The sequence below is a fragment of the Agelaius tricolor genome, unplaced genomic scaffold (genome assembly GCF_023055355.1).
Source record: "Agelaius tricolor isolate 1412-34295 unplaced genomic scaffold, bAgeTri1.0.p SCAF_11, whole genome shotgun sequence".
Classification (NCBI taxonomy): Eukaryota; Metazoa; Chordata; class Aves; order Passeriformes; family Icteridae; genus Agelaius; species Agelaius tricolor.
Window position 1 is genome coordinate 28,496,306 of NW_027269271.1, and position 16,324 is coordinate 28,512,629.

The 16,324-nt window shown below is 40.0% G+C and overlaps 1 protein-coding gene across 1 annotated transcript in view; it reads left to right on the top strand.

Annotated features, from left to right (window-relative positions):
- The window catches only part of PATJ (PATJ crumbs cell polarity complex component), a 144,993-nt gene that overhangs the window by 14,228 nt on the left and 114,441 nt on the right, over window positions 1-16,324 (top strand). Inside the window, exons 8-14 of the mRNA XM_071435599.1 lie at window positions 1,029-1,241; window positions 3,916-4,018; window positions 4,783-4,871; window positions 6,126-6,264; window positions 11,034-11,110; window positions 13,481-13,537; window positions 14,944-15,078. Coding sequence (XP_071291700.1) covers window positions 1,029-1,241; window positions 3,916-4,018; window positions 4,783-4,871; window positions 6,126-6,264; window positions 11,034-11,110; window positions 13,481-13,537; window positions 14,944-15,078 — 813 coding nt within the window. The remainder of the gene's footprint in view (window positions 1-1,028; window positions 1,242-3,915; window positions 4,019-4,782; window positions 4,872-6,125; window positions 6,265-11,033; window positions 11,111-13,480; window positions 13,538-14,943; window positions 15,079-16,324) is intronic.

Below are 16,324 nucleotides of genomic sequence, written 5' to 3' on the forward strand. Positions count from 1 at the left end.
GGACTAGAACACTTGCAGTAACCAAACAGATTCAGATTTTTTCAAGCAAATTTGGTCCTGATAAGTTAAAATATCTGAGGACCAGAACCCCTGCAGACAAAAGAGAGAGGCAAAAGTAGTTCCTCTACAGCTTTTATTTATGGAATAAAAGCTGGGAATTTGGAGAGCTTTATTGGAAAATGTTGGCTTTTTCTCAACCATCTCCCTCTGAACCTGCCATGTATAAATGAGTATATTTTAATTTTTGTCTAGCACCTGTTTTGCTGTAAGGAATAAAGTGTTTTGGCTACCAATGAAGCATATAAGCTAAGAACTCACCACTGAATGAGACATCATTAAGAACATGTGAAATAATGAGGCATGTACATGTTAAAATTGGATGAGTTTGTAAATGAGTTTGAGTTGGTTCTGGGAATAACTCTGTGATTGCTGTATAAATCAGTGCACCAAAGGTGGTGGAGCTGTGCTGATCAATACCAGCTGAGAATTTGGTGCTAGAAGTTCCTGCTTGTGATGGGAACGATGTTGTAGGTCATGAATCATAATTATCAGGTAAAAAATGGATTGTGTGGAGTCTTGTTACCTTCGGTGGATTTACTTACTGAAGTTGGAGCTGGTCACATGAGAAACAAAATTGCCAGGCTAATGTAGAAGTATGAGGGAAGAACTCTGTAAAAAAAATTGCTAAATCAAAATGCTGTGCTTATATTCTAACTCCTACCTTAGTTAGAATGATGAGGAGTATTCTATGGAACAGAACACACAACAATCTGTGAGATTATAAAACATTGTTGCTGCCCGTTTTCTCCTAAATGAGCAAAACAGTGGGAAAAAACAGCACATAACTGTGCAAACGAGTCCTTGAGTTATTTAAAATGTTGCCACGGTGGTCATTTTTCCTGGCATTTTCTCACATTGGTTCTCATGGCCGATGTGAAGATGCCCCTGCACAGTTTCAGTTTTGTGATGGAACAGATACTTTGTGGACGGACTGGAAACACTTTTTGCCATTTGATTTGCGTTTGAAGGACGGGAGGCTGCAGACGGGAGACCACATCTTGCAGATTGGAGGGACCAACGTGCAGGGCATGACCAGTGAGCAGGTTGCCCAAGTGCTCAGGAACTGTGGGAATTCTGTCAGGATGATCGTGGCAAGGGACCCCAAGTGTGAATTCATGGAGGCTCCACCGGCTCCCCTGAGCTGGCCAGTCAGCACATTGCCTTCCCTTCCAAATGGAAATGTGAGTATCTGCTGCTTCCTTGGGACATTTTTAAAGGTGTTTGTGGCTTGTGATCAGAAAGGAAGGAGGGAACAGAGAGTTCTTGAGCCCTAAAGTGCTTCTTCTCTCTTGATTTTCCAGATATATGCTTATGTTTAAGTGGTCATTATTACAGCCCTGCCTTCTATAATTTTCCCCTTTTTCCTCTCTCTTATTAATACCTATAATCTTGGGATTGGAATGGCCAGCTTTACAGAATTTATTTCCCAGTGGCTGATTTAATTACCAAGACCATAAACGTTATCGATAAGTGGTACTTTTAGTTCTTCTTCTTAGCTCGTTACATTTTTTCTAATCAATCATTTGTGAGTGGATTTAAAACTGGACTGTGAATTTCCCTAAGCCTGAAATCCAGAGAGCCACACCAGAATTATTCAGCACAATCATCTTTTTATGAAACATAAGTGTAATGTTTTCATAGTCTACGCTACTGCCTGTGATAGGAAATATATCTAAAAATTTTGAAACTTGTTTTAGCAAATCTTATCATGGTCATATCAAAGTCTCTTGTTTTTGAAGTCATTCTTTTCAGTTTTGAGTAATTAAAATCAACAAATGCTACACTAAGTGTACAGTAGGTCTCGAAACATAAACAAAGCTGTGCTTGTGTACCATCTGCTGCTACTGTGCTGCTTAGATTTAGGTGTAGAATCTGAGTAGCCTTTTCTTTCTTGTTTAGTTTCTTGAATATGAGTGGAGAGAGCTGGGTTGTTTTTTTGATTGTGTTTTTTTTTTTTTGAAGCACTGTTTTTGAAGGTCAGAGTTGAAGTCACTTTGCTCCAAACTCGCCCCTTTGCTCACTGGCCACAGTCACTGCAAAGGCAGATTTGTGCTTTACACCCCTGGGAAAATGCTGTGGCTGTGTCACTCAAGGATTTTGGGTCCTTCTTGAGCCCCTTTTCTCCCCAGGGTTCCCCAGGAGGGATCAGTGCAGTGTCCAGGAGATGGGAGGGGTGATCTGCATCCCTAAGGCTGGAGTCTGAACACTGGGCTTGTCCAATATTTGACAAGAGGCTTTCCAAGGGAATCAGCATTGTTATGAGGCCCTTCTTTACTGTCTGGATCATATTTTCCAGGGCACATATTAGGGGCAAAATAAATAAATTTATTTTTTTGTAGTGGTCATATTTTTGTTTCCTCCACAGAATACTGTTTTTCTCTCTTCCTGTTTCCACTGATCAGCCCTGAGCACTGTAAATGCTGCAGCTTTTCTAAAATGTGATTTTTTCTCAGTGTCTTTTCAGTGTCCTTCGTGTTCCTGCTATGCAGTTTAGAGAGGGAAAAAATCATTTTCTGAACTAAATAGTGCCTTCATGTATAGTTCTGAAAAAACTCCTCTTCCTGGTGCCAGGAGAAATTTGCAAAGACAGGATTAGTTGTTAAACTGAATGCATTTATTAATTTAGTGATGATTTCAATGATCCACCATTCAGTTTGTGTCAGATTTATAATGGAACTTATCCCTATAATCTAGTTTTTCTCTGGTTTATGAGTACTTTCACTAGCTGTGAGCTTTGGAGTGGAAAATATTTTCCTTTTCTCTTTTTTGCAAACCAGCAGAAAGCCATTTTTAATAGGTGGTTAGTTATTTTCAGTTTTATATTCATATTTAATTTTCTTTGAATTTCCTGTGGTAGAGAATAACTGAAACTACTTCAGTGTGTGGGCACAAGAAAAAACAATCTTATTATCTGTACTGTCTAAGATAGTGACAGCAGAGTGCAGCCAGCTTGTGCTGACTGTATTTAGGACATTGCACTTTGATTTTTCTGGACTTCATTTCAATTATTTTGCATCCTAGCAGGAGTGTCACTTAGAGAGAAATGTTTGTAGCCAGAGCACTGACCCTGAGGAGCTCTTTGATGGTGAAAACAGCCAGGCTCTCAGGGCCACAGCTCCATTCCAGGTGCTGCTCTGGGCTTGTTTACTGTAGATAAGTGACAGCCTCCAAACTTATCTTCATCTCCATCAGCCTCTTATGGAGCAAGGGAGTTGGAAGGCATTTAATGAGCTTAATGACTTTGCTGGTGGAGGGAGGTGTGTGTGATAAGGAGATAGTGCCCATCGATTTCCCTTCATTGAGAAGTGAAATGGGTATGGCTGCTTTTCATATGGGTCCTTCCAAAGCTGATGCTTGGCAAGCATTTGATTGAACTTCTCTTTTTTCACTCCCTTATGAAATGTTTTCCATTTTCCCAGTCCCTTTTTGCTGTTGGCAGCGACAGGATCCCTCTTGATTTCATCACTTTAACAGACCTTACTCTCATCATCTTCTTTTTGATCTCATTGCTCTGTATCTGATTACAGAAAGAAAACAACTCTATGTATTTCAATTTATCCCTTGCAATCCCAGATTTATGTGCTTGATTGTTTTTCTCTTTTGGTCTCACCAGTGTCTTTACTGTTCCCTGTTTGAACTCTTGCCTTGCAGTTCTGATTTTTACTGCTCACAGGAGAGTTGCACAGACATCCCAGGGCCAGCTTTGTAGGGACTTTACGAATTAATTTAAATTGCATTTAAACAAAAGGAAAACCAAAATCACTTCTCACTTCTGAAGGTCTTAATTAACCTGCAATATTGTAGTGACACTGGGAAATTATGAGAATTTTTTACTAACTTGTGCTTTATTTATAGGACAATGACAACTTTTTTGACACCTATGATGTTGAACTTATAAAAAAGAATGGGCAAAGCCTGGGAATAACAATTGTTGGATATGCTGGCACATGTGATATAGGTGAGTTGTACAGGATTTAGGAAAATATTGGACAGGGGCTTCTCAAATACCCTTTATTGACCATGGGGAAAATGAATGCTCCTGCCTGTGCTAGGATATGGAGACATGAAATTCACTGGAATTACAGATCAACATCTTGTATTTTGTGGGAGTTTGTGAAAGGGAAGTGTTAGTGTTTCAGGGGTTTTTAATTCTGTTTTTTCTTTGGTTTTATTTTCTTGTTCTCATTGGAAGTTAGAATTAATAAGCAAGCTGCAAACATGACAAAGGACAGCTTTTCTGATTTCCATGTTTCTCTTCTCTTTTCTCTTTTTTTAAGGAAAAATCCTTTTTCATTAAGATTTAAAGTACTAAATTCTTTAGCTGTAAGATGATTGAAGTCCTGATCAAAGTCCTTAAGCACATACTTTACTTTTAGCTTAGTTAGTCCTATTGAAATCAAACGCAGCATGGATTTAAGTGATTGTGCTTTAAAGCCTGGGTAAGCACAAGGATGAATCCATGGAGGAGGTGGCCTTTTGTGAGCCATTTTAAGGAAAATATTTGAGGTCAGTGTACAGGTGGTTGTGTCAGTGCTGGGTTTTTTTCCACCAGAGAGCCTCAGTTTTGTGTCAGGCTGTGGGAGTGGTAACGTGCAGATGGTGGTGGTTTACAGAATCATCGCTTTATGGGCAGAAGGAAGTGTGTGAAAAAGGCTGGAATTAAAAACCTTAATAAGAAAATTAGGTTAATGCAGTGACTTGTTTCTATTCCCTCCCCAACAGAACCTTCAGGGATTTTTGTGAAAAGTATAATACCTGGGAGTGCTGCTGACCACAATGGCCAAATTCATGTTCATGACAAAATTGTTGCTGTAAGTAGAATACTCTGCTTATACATTGCTGTAGAGCTAATACATTTCACATCTCTGTTAAAAGAACAACATAGTAAAGACTTTCTCAAATTAATTAAACCTCCTCTGCTTTGCAGAAGAAATAATTTGGAGGTTTGTGTTTGTTTAGGTAGACTTGTGACAGAAATGAGCTTTGGCTTGCTGTGGTTAAAGTATTATTTTATATTCAAAGAAATAGTAAATAGTAGTTAACTGTGAAAGAGGCAAGCATTTGGATTAAAGTGTTTCAGAGTGGAGAATCTTGGCTTTTGGCCTGCAGTAAAGATGAGCAGCATTAACTTCTACTTGAATTGAATGGGACTCGAGGATTGTTAAGATTCTGCAAGATGTGGCACATTGTTTGTGTTCCTTAATGGCTCTGGAGTGTGGATACAATCAAAATGTTAATGGTCATAATTTAGGTTTAAAAGCCCAAGCTTTATATGTAGAAAAATGGAAAAACCATTGAATAACAGTGAATTGAATAATAGCCAATTTTGCATTCACAGCACAAGCAGGAATGAATTCCACAGTCTTTTTGTTTTAAGAGATAATATTTATATAGATATGATTTTAAATTACTTTTAAAATGCGTGCCATGCCAGACCTTCCAAAGTCAGCTTCTCCTCTGTGAGAGCAAGAATTAATATAACCTTTTATCTGCAGGAAAGGCCCTATTGGTGCATGATCTGACAGTGAGGTGAACAGAGTATTTTGGGTGCAAATTAAAATATCTGATAATGTAAGAATTGGGCTGTTGAGGATGGATTATACAGACAGTTGTTTGTAGAGGCTTGTGTGGGGCATGTTAGAAATCCATGAGAAAACCAGCAGTGATAATGAACTGAACAGAGTTCCAGGTTGGATACTCTGCTAGGAACCTTCATCCACAGTCCTTGTCAAGCTGGTTTTGGTTGGCAAAAAAAAAAAAAAAAGGAAAAATCTGTCCATACTTGTATCAGATTAGTAAATTCTGTTTTGTGGTTGTCCCCACGAAAACAGAAAGAAGAAATTACTGTTGTGTTTCCTTTTAGAATGCATTTTGGAAATAAATTCTCATCGGTGAAATGTAACAGATTTAATGAGATTGCTTTGCAAATATTGCTGTCTTGGGAGAGTAACCCTGTAATTCCTGCACTAAATAACGTGGCTGTTGCTTACAGCCTGTGAAACTCCACAACACAGCCTGAGATTGCAGCACAGTTACTGTTATTTGATACAAATTTCTCGTTTCAGGTTGATGGAGTCAACATACAGGGTTTTACCAACCAAGAAGTGGTGGAGACACTGCGGAACACGGGTCAGACTGTACGTCTCACCCTGCTTAGGAGGAGACCTTCCTTTGCTATTTCCTCAGAAACACCTTCAGGGAGAGGTAATTCTGTTTTGCCAGCCACTGATTTTATTTTTCACTCAATTTACAGTTACCTCATTTAACAGTTCAGGACTGGATACCACATGATCCTCGGTTTTTTTAACGGTGCACTGTAGAAAATGAAGACACTTAAAGGAGGAATGGAAAGAAACTAAAGTGAAAGATTTGGGAAAATTCAGTGCAAAACTTCTGTGTAGTAACCCCACCAAAAAAACCAGAGTTAGTGAGGTGGTGTTACTACTTCCTTTATTTTGCAGCATATGATTTGGATTTTTTAAATTTGTTTTTACAGTGCAGCCATTTGTTCCAATCTTTGTGTCCCCTGGAGCTGTAGGGCCTGAAATTAGTGTGGCCCCTAGGAATGAGGAAAAACAAGAAGAGAAGGATAATCAGCACAATGAAAAGCAGCAGAGTCTGCATCAAGCAGGTAGATAGGACACCTTGCAGTGCCTCTTCTGGGTCTGGTTAAAGGCTACCATAGGAAATCCATTTTCAGCACTGATGGGTTGGCTCAAAACATCTTTCTGAATCAAAGATCTGCTTCTTGGATCTAACCAACTCTCTCCACAGTCCACAGGTCTGCTGAGAGTGGGTTCTGAGGTATCTCAGGGTTTGTAATTCTCTGGATCTTCTTCCTTGCATAAAATTTGCCCTTTTCCAGGCAGCAGTGGTCCCCTTTGTTTAGGGAGGGATTTTTTAAGGTTACAGTCAGTGGAAGTGCAGCTCTTCTGGTACTCAGGCGTGACTCTCATTGACTCTGCAGAGCTGAAAGCCTCCAGCTCAGGGATTCCTCTTTGTGGTCCTGGTCCTGCACTGATGACCTGAGGAGTGCAGTTTTCTCCTGGGAGAGACTTTATTTATCATCCTCCTCTGCTGCCAGGGCCTGCTGGGTGAGCAGCACCAGGAGATGGACCTGCAGGGAATTCATATTTATTTCCTGATCAGTGTTACCTCAGTCACAGCCATCTTCATGGCTGGACACAATAATCTTAGAGATCTTTTCCTGCCTTAATGATTCTGTGACCTTCCTGCCCTCACACATCTAAGACTCCTGCAGAGTATTTTTATAATATTCTTCTGGTTTCCATCATCTCTGAACATGCTGCACTTTCCTCTCTTGACACTGCAGTAGCTTCATCAGAACTCGTATCTTGGGTGTAAAGACCCAATAGCTGGAGTTCAGAAAAGGCATTTTTTGAACAAATGGCATTCAGGCACAGGGGCAGGTCACAAAGGCATGGGCTGCTCTGGGGTTTGGCTGACTTTGGAACCAAGGCTGGAGGTCTTTCCAGAACCTTCAATTCCCCCACAGATTTCTGGGCTCCTCTACAGGAATTCTGGGTGAATTTATACAGCTTGTGTTAAAGTCAGCATAAATTATCCTTATGCCTTGTAGTTTCTGAGACATGTAGATGTAATAGAGGATTCTAAATTACGGCTGTCAATGAATAGCAATTTTGCTGTGATTGTTGAAGATCTGTCAGTATTAAAGACAACCTGGAAACGAGAGAAATGTAGCAGTTCCTATATTCCATTCTGTTTTACTTTTCTGTCCAAGCCTTGTAACCAGACATCCTTTGTTGTGACTTTTGCATGTTCCCAGAAATAGGAAGCCAGAACAGAGGTGGTTGAGTAGCTGAGAGTTGAGGTTCTCAAAGCATTGTTTGGCTATGACAGAGGCTGGAAAAGAGCAGCACTTTGTCTGTCCTGTGTCACTTACCCAGTTTTTTGTTTTTTTTTACTGTGGGACTTGTGTGCATATTTTACTCCTGCAGAAATACGATGTATGAGATTTCACCTTGGAACAGAATTTAATGGCCAAGTTTAAATTCCAAAGATAGGTGCTTATTTTGGATGTGGTGATGGGCACTTCATTATAATGGTGCTAAAGTAAATACTGCTAATTTAAGGCTCTGACTAAACTCTGGAAATGCTTTTAGAAGTTTAATGTGAAAGGTATGTTTTATAAAATGCGTATTACTTCCCTTTAAGCCCCATTGTGTGAAATTCTTATTAAATTGTGTTTCCTGGGGAGGTATTAAATAGTAATTCTGGCCAGGCAAAGCCATGCTTAAGCAGTTCTGGTACAAAGGCAGCAGAGTTTGGGCTGCAACGTGCACGAGGCCTGAAACTCAGAGCTAGCAGAGTGCAGGCAATGAATTTAACAGCTGCAGCCTCTCTGCAAGCCTGCAGGCTGGGCAGAACTGCTCCATCCTGCCTTGCAGGAGTTCTCAGAACCCAGAGGGACAATGCTGGCAGTCAGGAGCTTAAGAGATGCCTGGGGAAAAAGCCCCAGCAGTAGGGCAGGTAAAGGAAGGGCTTGAATGAAGAGCACCCTTGTGTAGTAACTTTGTGAGAGCAGGAGGAAGCTGCGAGAAAAAAAGACCCCAGTTTTGATGAAGCTGACAATTTTGACCAGAAAAGATGATTTTTACAATAGGTTTGTGGTTTCTGCTTTATGCTTGCTAATTAGAAATGAAAAAGTGCCTGGAAGCGCAGGCAGAAGGACAGGCTAAATATGCTGAGAAGTTGTTGCTAATGAAAGCTGTCCCTGGAAGTGTTTTCATTTCTGAGGCCTTGCACATTATAGAAGACATGGTACATATGTTAGGTCATGAGGAATTCAGCTGGATGAGAGACTAGAAAGAAATTTCCTATTAGCTGCCATGTGGAAAAAGCTGTTGGGGGAAAAAGGAACATTGTAAGTGAATTGAGTGATGCCACTGGAATTGAATATATTCAATCCAAATCCCTTCAGCCCACATTTCCACAGTCCTAAGGAAGTCACAAGCAGAGACTTCAAAGTGTATTTGAAAGAAAGAAAGGGGAAAACTTCAAATGGAGACGTGCATCAGCACCTGCTCTGAACAACTCGTGGATTTTGGTAATGTGTTTTGGAAGTGACAAAAAAATCTGTATTCAGCCAGCTGAACACAGCTTACAGTTGCTGAACTGAACTTTGAGCTTGACCCTGAGATTCATTACTCCTGGTGAACCTTGAAATCTATATTTGGCTGCTCAGTGGATTTCAGGTGCTTAGGTCCTGTGTGCTCACACTGGTGTAACTGTAATAGCAGAAAAAGACTCAGGAATTTCTGTCCCTCTGTTTTTCTGCAGATGGAAGGAGCAGAAGAATGCACTGGTGTTCTGGTTTTGATACAGTTCAGAAGTAAAGACAGTGATCAGCCTGTGCTTGATCATGTCACAGATTAGAAACTTTAATTTCCAATGAAGTTAAAAAACCTTGGCAATTGAGAATTTTAGGACAATTGGTCTTCCCATTATTTTTTAAGGAGATAATTGATTTCAGAGACAACTGTGGGCTGTGTTTACAAACCCAAGTTTTTAATCTTGGTGGGGTGTCATTTTGGTAGCAGAAAATAGCTATCAGGATTGCTGGAATTCTCAGATATCTGTGTCTGCTTGAGCCTGTAGGTTGGAAATCCTCTGGGTATTTCCAAGTGACTCCTCAGGTTTTAGGCACTGAGCAGTGTGATTTCCCAGTGCAGATCAGACAGAATTTGCCTGTCTGGCATGGCTGAAAGTGAGCTGGAGAGAACAGGGGTGGGCTGTGCTGTCGTAGAACTAAACTCCAATCTTTCTTTTTATTGAGTGGAAAACTTCAAAGTTACAGAAGTGTGTAATGAGGATTGTATTGCAGAGCTCTATCTTTGCAGTCTGTGAAGGTGCTGAAAGCAGCCTGACAATGCCATTTGTGCAGGGTTTTGCTCTTGCTGGGCTCTGAGCTCACAATTCCCTCACAATTCCCCCCCTCCCAGGTATTTTACTCACTGGTTGTGTGCAGAACCTGAGCTTGTGCTTTACATTCTGAATTTCAGGGCGACACAGCAGCAACACTCAGTGGTCTGTGCCTTGTCTAGACATCTGACAAACTACTGAAGTCATTCAGGGGGGGAAAAAAAAAAACCCTAGTTTTTGGTAATTCAGCCCCCAGATGCTGCTGCTGTCGCTGCTGGATGGAATTTGCTGTAGAGCTTGATTCTTACCAGTTACACATTGCTCCAGCTTGGAACTTTATATGTGAGCTGAGCTTCTGGCTGAGGTCAAACACAGGGCAGCCAGTCATTTTCTGCTGTCTAGCTCTGTCAAATTGTCTTACAGGACTGTAACCAACTGCCTTGGTTGCATAAGTAAGAAAGCTGAAAAGATATAAATGTCAAGATAGCCAAGTTCCCACGGAAGACTGGTTCAGAACTGGAGCTTATATTAAAGCTCATGTTACTTACTGGCCTAATTAAAGCAGACAAGGCTTTATACCTGCCAAATGTATAAATAAAGTCTGTGCCTGCATTGTGCTGACACAGCCCCTCGATAACAGCAATATCTTGTCAGGTGTTTTCCTTCTTAAGGGGGCTCATTTGGGTGGGAGATGATGTTTCCCTGGAGTGGGAAGCGTTTTTACGGCAACAAACGATGAAGTCGTGTGAAATTTGTTTTGCAGCCTGAAAGAATGATTTATTTACAGTACTGCATGGTACAGAACTCACATCTCATCACCAAGCATCACCTCTTCTGCCTCTCAGCTGAATAAATCACACTTTTACAGGAGCTGACATTTTGCATTGTTTTCCTAAGAAAGACATTTTTGATTTGCGCTGTTTGATAGACTCAGCTTAATGCGCTTCCCTTTTGGGGATTATTCCCTCTAATCTTTTATTTACACTGAATTTTTATTGGAATATTTAGAAGTAAATGTACTTCTGAATGTAGAATATGCTTGTAAATTTAATATTCACTTTCATACTTAGGAAGAGTCCCACTCCCTCCAGCACATGAGCTGAAATCCAAATGGGAAAACCTGCTGGGACCAGAATACGAAGTTATGGTATGTTTTATTTCAGTAAACTACATTCATGAATGTTATTTCTTTAAATTACAGATCTGTGAGCTTAGCATCACAGGCTGTTTATAGAACAGTTCAGTGTTTGGAACAGATCAGTAACATCAGATTTTCTTCCCTGTAACATCAGGGCTGAAATGTATGTTATAATGAGTTGGGGGATGTGTTGCCTTTTTATTTTATTCTGTTTATATAGATATTATTGTTATACAAATACCAGACAGGAGCAGTGATTTAAGGAAATCAGCTGTCCTGTTAAATCTGCATCACAGCAGCCACTTAAAATATATGGCATTTTTATTATTTCATTCATGATCTATTTGTTTTACTGGGCACTGAACAATAAAAGGGCTCGGGGTAGAGCTTTCGTTTTCAGAAGAATCTTACCATTTTATCTGAAGAATGAAAGAATGATTTTCAAACATGCTGGGAAAATACAAAGTAATTCTCAATGGTGTAACTTTGTGGTGCCAGTGTCTAGTAGATATTTCTTCACTTCATATTAAATAATTGCCTAGCAAAAGATTGTTTTGATGAATTGTCACGAGGAGGTGATGGAAATTGTAATTCACTTGTGCTTTTCAGTACAGATAAAAGACTCGGGACAGCGTTCTTCCCCAAGCCTTCAAAAATTCTCACCACCACCAAGAAAATGCCCTGTTTGTCTTTGCAATGCTTGTCCAGTTGATTTAGAGACACTTATTTTTACTACTTGGAGTAGCCATCGTTCCAGTCACTCTCTGGGAGATTTAAAGTAGCTTTAAGAATTGCCTTGAGAAGCTCGCTTCCCCTCCTTCCATTAGCGCTCCTTTAAGACCTGGAGCTCGTGTGAGATTATGTACATGATGCAATAAATCTGTTTGGCTGCCCACTTCAGTTGCTTGGTATTCCCACCCTTACATTTCCAAGGGCTGCTATTACCTCCCTGAGCACTATCCCACTTCCCACAGAGGATGAAATCCTGCTTAGTTGGTGAATCCACCCTTTCCAAATCCTCCTCCAGCCTCACCAGTGAATTGTCAGCAGTGACAGTGTTAACCATGGGGGTTAACATTTCAGTGATAGAAAGGAGCTCCATCATATCACAAACTCTTCAGTGATAGAAGGGAGCTCTCCTGCCATCCCATTCTGAAAGTCATTTTTTGGTTCTGTTGCCTGTGCCTCCCTCCTGTGTTGAGTAGCAATGTCCATTTTGAGTGACCCCCCAGTCCTTGCGTCACACCGTCCTCACTCAGTCCCCTGAACTCACCCCAAAGGTGCCTACAGGGCTCTATCAGGAGTATTTATCTTGAGAGGAAATAGCTGCTGGAAGAGAGGGGTTGGTGGCCCCGCTGGCTTCTGGTCCTTTGTGGTGCCAGTGGAAGGAGCTGAGATCCCAAGCAGGAACCGTGTGGTGTCAGGCTGGGGAGCTGCCAGTCATAAATCCATTTAGTTACCTGCATGAACATGAAATGGGTTCTGTCTGTCAGGAAAAAACACCCTGAGTGCTGCAAAACAGCATGCTGGAAGCACTGTTTAAAACTAATCCAGAAGAAAAGTCTTATCTTTATTAAACTAGAAGTTTTCAAAGAAAAGTTACCTGATTTTTTTGCAAGGCTCTGTTTTTTTCAGATCAACCAAGTGTAGCTTTCCCTTAAATATTCAACTTCAGTGTCCCAGATTCCAACCCTGGGCTGCAGATTGGAACTAAATGACTGTAAGGTCTCTTCCAACCCAAACCATTCTGTGATTTTGTCCTAATTACATTTAAAATTGAATAACCTTCTAATATTACAGATAAATCTGTTCTGTTAAAGAGGGACAGTACAAGAAAACTGGTGGTGAGCATAGTCATTTTATTAATCTTTAAAAAAAGACACTGAAAGGATTTCCTGTCCCTGGTTTAAACAACCCACTTTCCATTCCCATTTGGTAATTGAAGTTATGTATTTCAAGCCAGAAGTTGGTGGGTTAGTCTGGATGGGAGATGGCTGCACTATAGCCTGAGGTAACAACTTAAGCTGTCATACTTTCAAATTCTGACTGGCAAGGCCGTGTGGGTATTTGTGTCAAACATAATGGCATTTTGTGCTTACACAGGATTACTGAACTTGACTAAAATTGGCATTTGGGCTCCGGGAATAGGATAATATTGGAGTCTGCTAATGGTGCATAATCACCACATTCCTACTTGTAAATGTTCTGTGCCTGAAAGATTTTTCTAACATTTGTTTAAAATTATTTTGCATCAATGTGACATTGTTTAAGTACAGTTTATTTTACTCATGAGTTGGGTGTTTTTTGCCAGAATTTCATCGTTCTGGTAAAGTCTTTATTGTCCCACTGTTGAAAAATGTTCTGATGTCCAATTTTTAGGTTGTGAATGTGGATATGCCCTTTAAAGACGATTCAGAGCTCCAGAAGTACTCAAAGGTAAGGCTTACATGGTGGTTTCCTTCCTGGTGTATGTTGGCAGAGTAATCCTGGGAGGGTAAGACACAATTCCAGATGTGGTTCAGGAATTCAGTGGTTTTGTGGCTCTATATTTTCCAAAAAAAGGCTTCCAGTATTCTGCTTATCTCCTGGACTGATCCAATACCTTTTCATAGCACAGGCAAATGAACCTTTTAACAGTTCATTACCAAACCCCCAAGCAGCAAAATACACACTCAAACCCTAAATTTTGGGGTATTTAATTGCACAGAATGAAGCAGAGGTTGAAACTCTGAACAACTTTTTAGTCCCACAGAGGATTTTGCTGTAGTGATCCTGGCTCAGGCAAAGGGATGTGTGATTCATTTCAATTGTCAGATCTGAAATTAATTTCCCTTCCAAGATATTTTCAAGATACCTGTGTTAATATTGTGGAGAAGAGGTTTTTAGAGGTGATGCAGTTATGTATTTGTGGGGACACCTCAGTGAGGAAGGGCCAAAAAGTCATGATGGGACATGGCTCAGAAGGAATGCTGTGGATCAGTGGATTGCTCCTTTTATTTGAATATCCAGAATAATCTGGGAAGCAGGACAGTCAGTGTTTGAACTCCAGTAATAAAAAGCCATAAAATGTCCAAACTGAAGGAGCAGCTCCTGCTGATCGTCTCTTCTCCCCGGGTTGCCATGATTCAGTCTGCCTTTTCTGGCTAGTGTATCACTTTTATTCTACTTTTCCTGATATTAGCAGACTTAAGGCACTGAGGGTTGGAGTTTCCCTAGAGAAAAATTCCAAATTAGGGAGTCCCAGTGGGAAAAGGCTGACACAAAATCAGTGATTTCCCCTTGCAGAAAAAAGGATATCAGTTTTAGCAACTACTTACAGAGGACACTTCAGGGATATTTTTTCTGCCTCAAAGTAGTGTAGCTCCCAGAGGAGTAAGACAGCTGATCTTGTGCTGAGATTTTAGGGCAATTATGGAATTTATTTTATTCCTTTATTTATTTCTATTTCTTTTACTTTTGTTTTGCTCCAACCCCATGGAAGAGGGGTGGGAACTGGATGACGTTTAAGGTCCCTTCCAACCCAAACCATTCTGTGATTTGTTGACAGCTCACCTTTTGGGTGGTGCTTCTCTCTGTGTTCTTCCCATTAAGTTCAATTATTTGAGAATACAGTTCAAATTGCCTTTCCCCCCAAGGAACAGACTGGTTGTTTTTATTTGTGCAAACAGTTTGTAAAGAGAAGTTATGGACAGTAGTGTAACACAGGAGAGGTCACTGTGAACATTTAATCATCTTACTGTGGGTTTGGTTCCATTTGGTGAGCTACTGATTCCTAAATCTGTTTTTATCCTGGTAGATAAAGATTTAGACTGAAATACATATTTATATTTATCTTTTGGCAGCTGTTACCCATCCACACTCTGAGATTAGGAGTTGAGCTGGACACTTTTGATGGACACCATTATATCTCATCCATTGCTTCAGATGGCCCAGCTGCAGCACTTGGCCTTCTGCAACTGGAGGATGAACTTCTGGAGGTAAAAAAAATTAAAAATGAAGATAAAAATTACGTATTTCCTGTTTGTTTGGCCTTCTTAAAATTCTTCTCTTCAGTTCTAGCTTGGCTGCTGTGTGTGCAATAGAATTATTCCAGACTAGTTGTGGAAGCAGAGTTGTGCTTTGGAATTCATTCATTTTCTTCACTGTTCCCTTCCACGTTTATGGAAAAAATGTCAAATTCTTGTGACCTCTCAGTGACTTCATGGGTATTTTTTTCTGAAATGTTTTAATATCAGTATCAAGAGTTACAAGGGCAGAGATAATATTTGTGTTGAATTATTTGTAGTGCTGTGGCTCAGTCTTTTGCACAGCTTGGCTTTAGCTTTTGTGGTGGATAATCTCTCTGAATATTTGTCACCCCTAAAACATTTACAGCAGTCATAGGAACAGTGGTTTCAGTTACACAATAAAACTTTTTTGTGGAGTGGTGAAAGATATTTGTGTGTATGAGCAAATACATCAGTTTGTTTAAATGTGTGTAAAGAGGTGTATTGGGGCAGCTTTGGAGTTACCAGAGTCACACCAGACCTATTTTCTCAGAAAAATAATTATTTGATAAAATTAAAATAATTCCTATTTGTGTGTGTGTGTGTACATTGGTATCTCAGCCTTCAAATGAAAAGACATTAATTTCTTATAGCATGCTTACTCCTTGTGGAATATTTTGATATTGGAGCCTTTTTTTAGTAGATGCAAAGAACGTTTAATGGAAACAGAATTAGGCCGTCTGAAAGATTGATTTGTTAGGTGTACAGCTATTCTGCTTTTACTTCTTCACCCCTAACATCAAAAATTCATACTGATATCACTAAGACCTAAAACATTTTCTTATTGCTTAATGGAGGAAACCTTGATTCCTGAAGGAAGGGATTAATGGAATGCTGGAAGTGTCATTTAAATTGCTTGGCCACTAAACAAAAAAAAATTTATAGAAAAAGCAATAATGCAGTACTGTAGAGTAACTTAGGAAACTTTAATTGTGTATATTTAACAGTTTTATGTATTACTCCGTACTCAGAATTAAGTTCACAGGTATACCCAGACCTAGTGAGTGTAAATTTTTTGCTTCTCTGTAGTTGGGAAAAAAAACCCCAACAAAATAAAAATGTGCTCTGGGCTAAAGCTGTAAGTGCCAGGTTTAGCCCAAACTGTGTTTTTGCAGCCAAGTTATAAATCCCCTTAAATAGGGGTTTGCAGTGGAAAAAGTGACAGCCCCATTCCCAA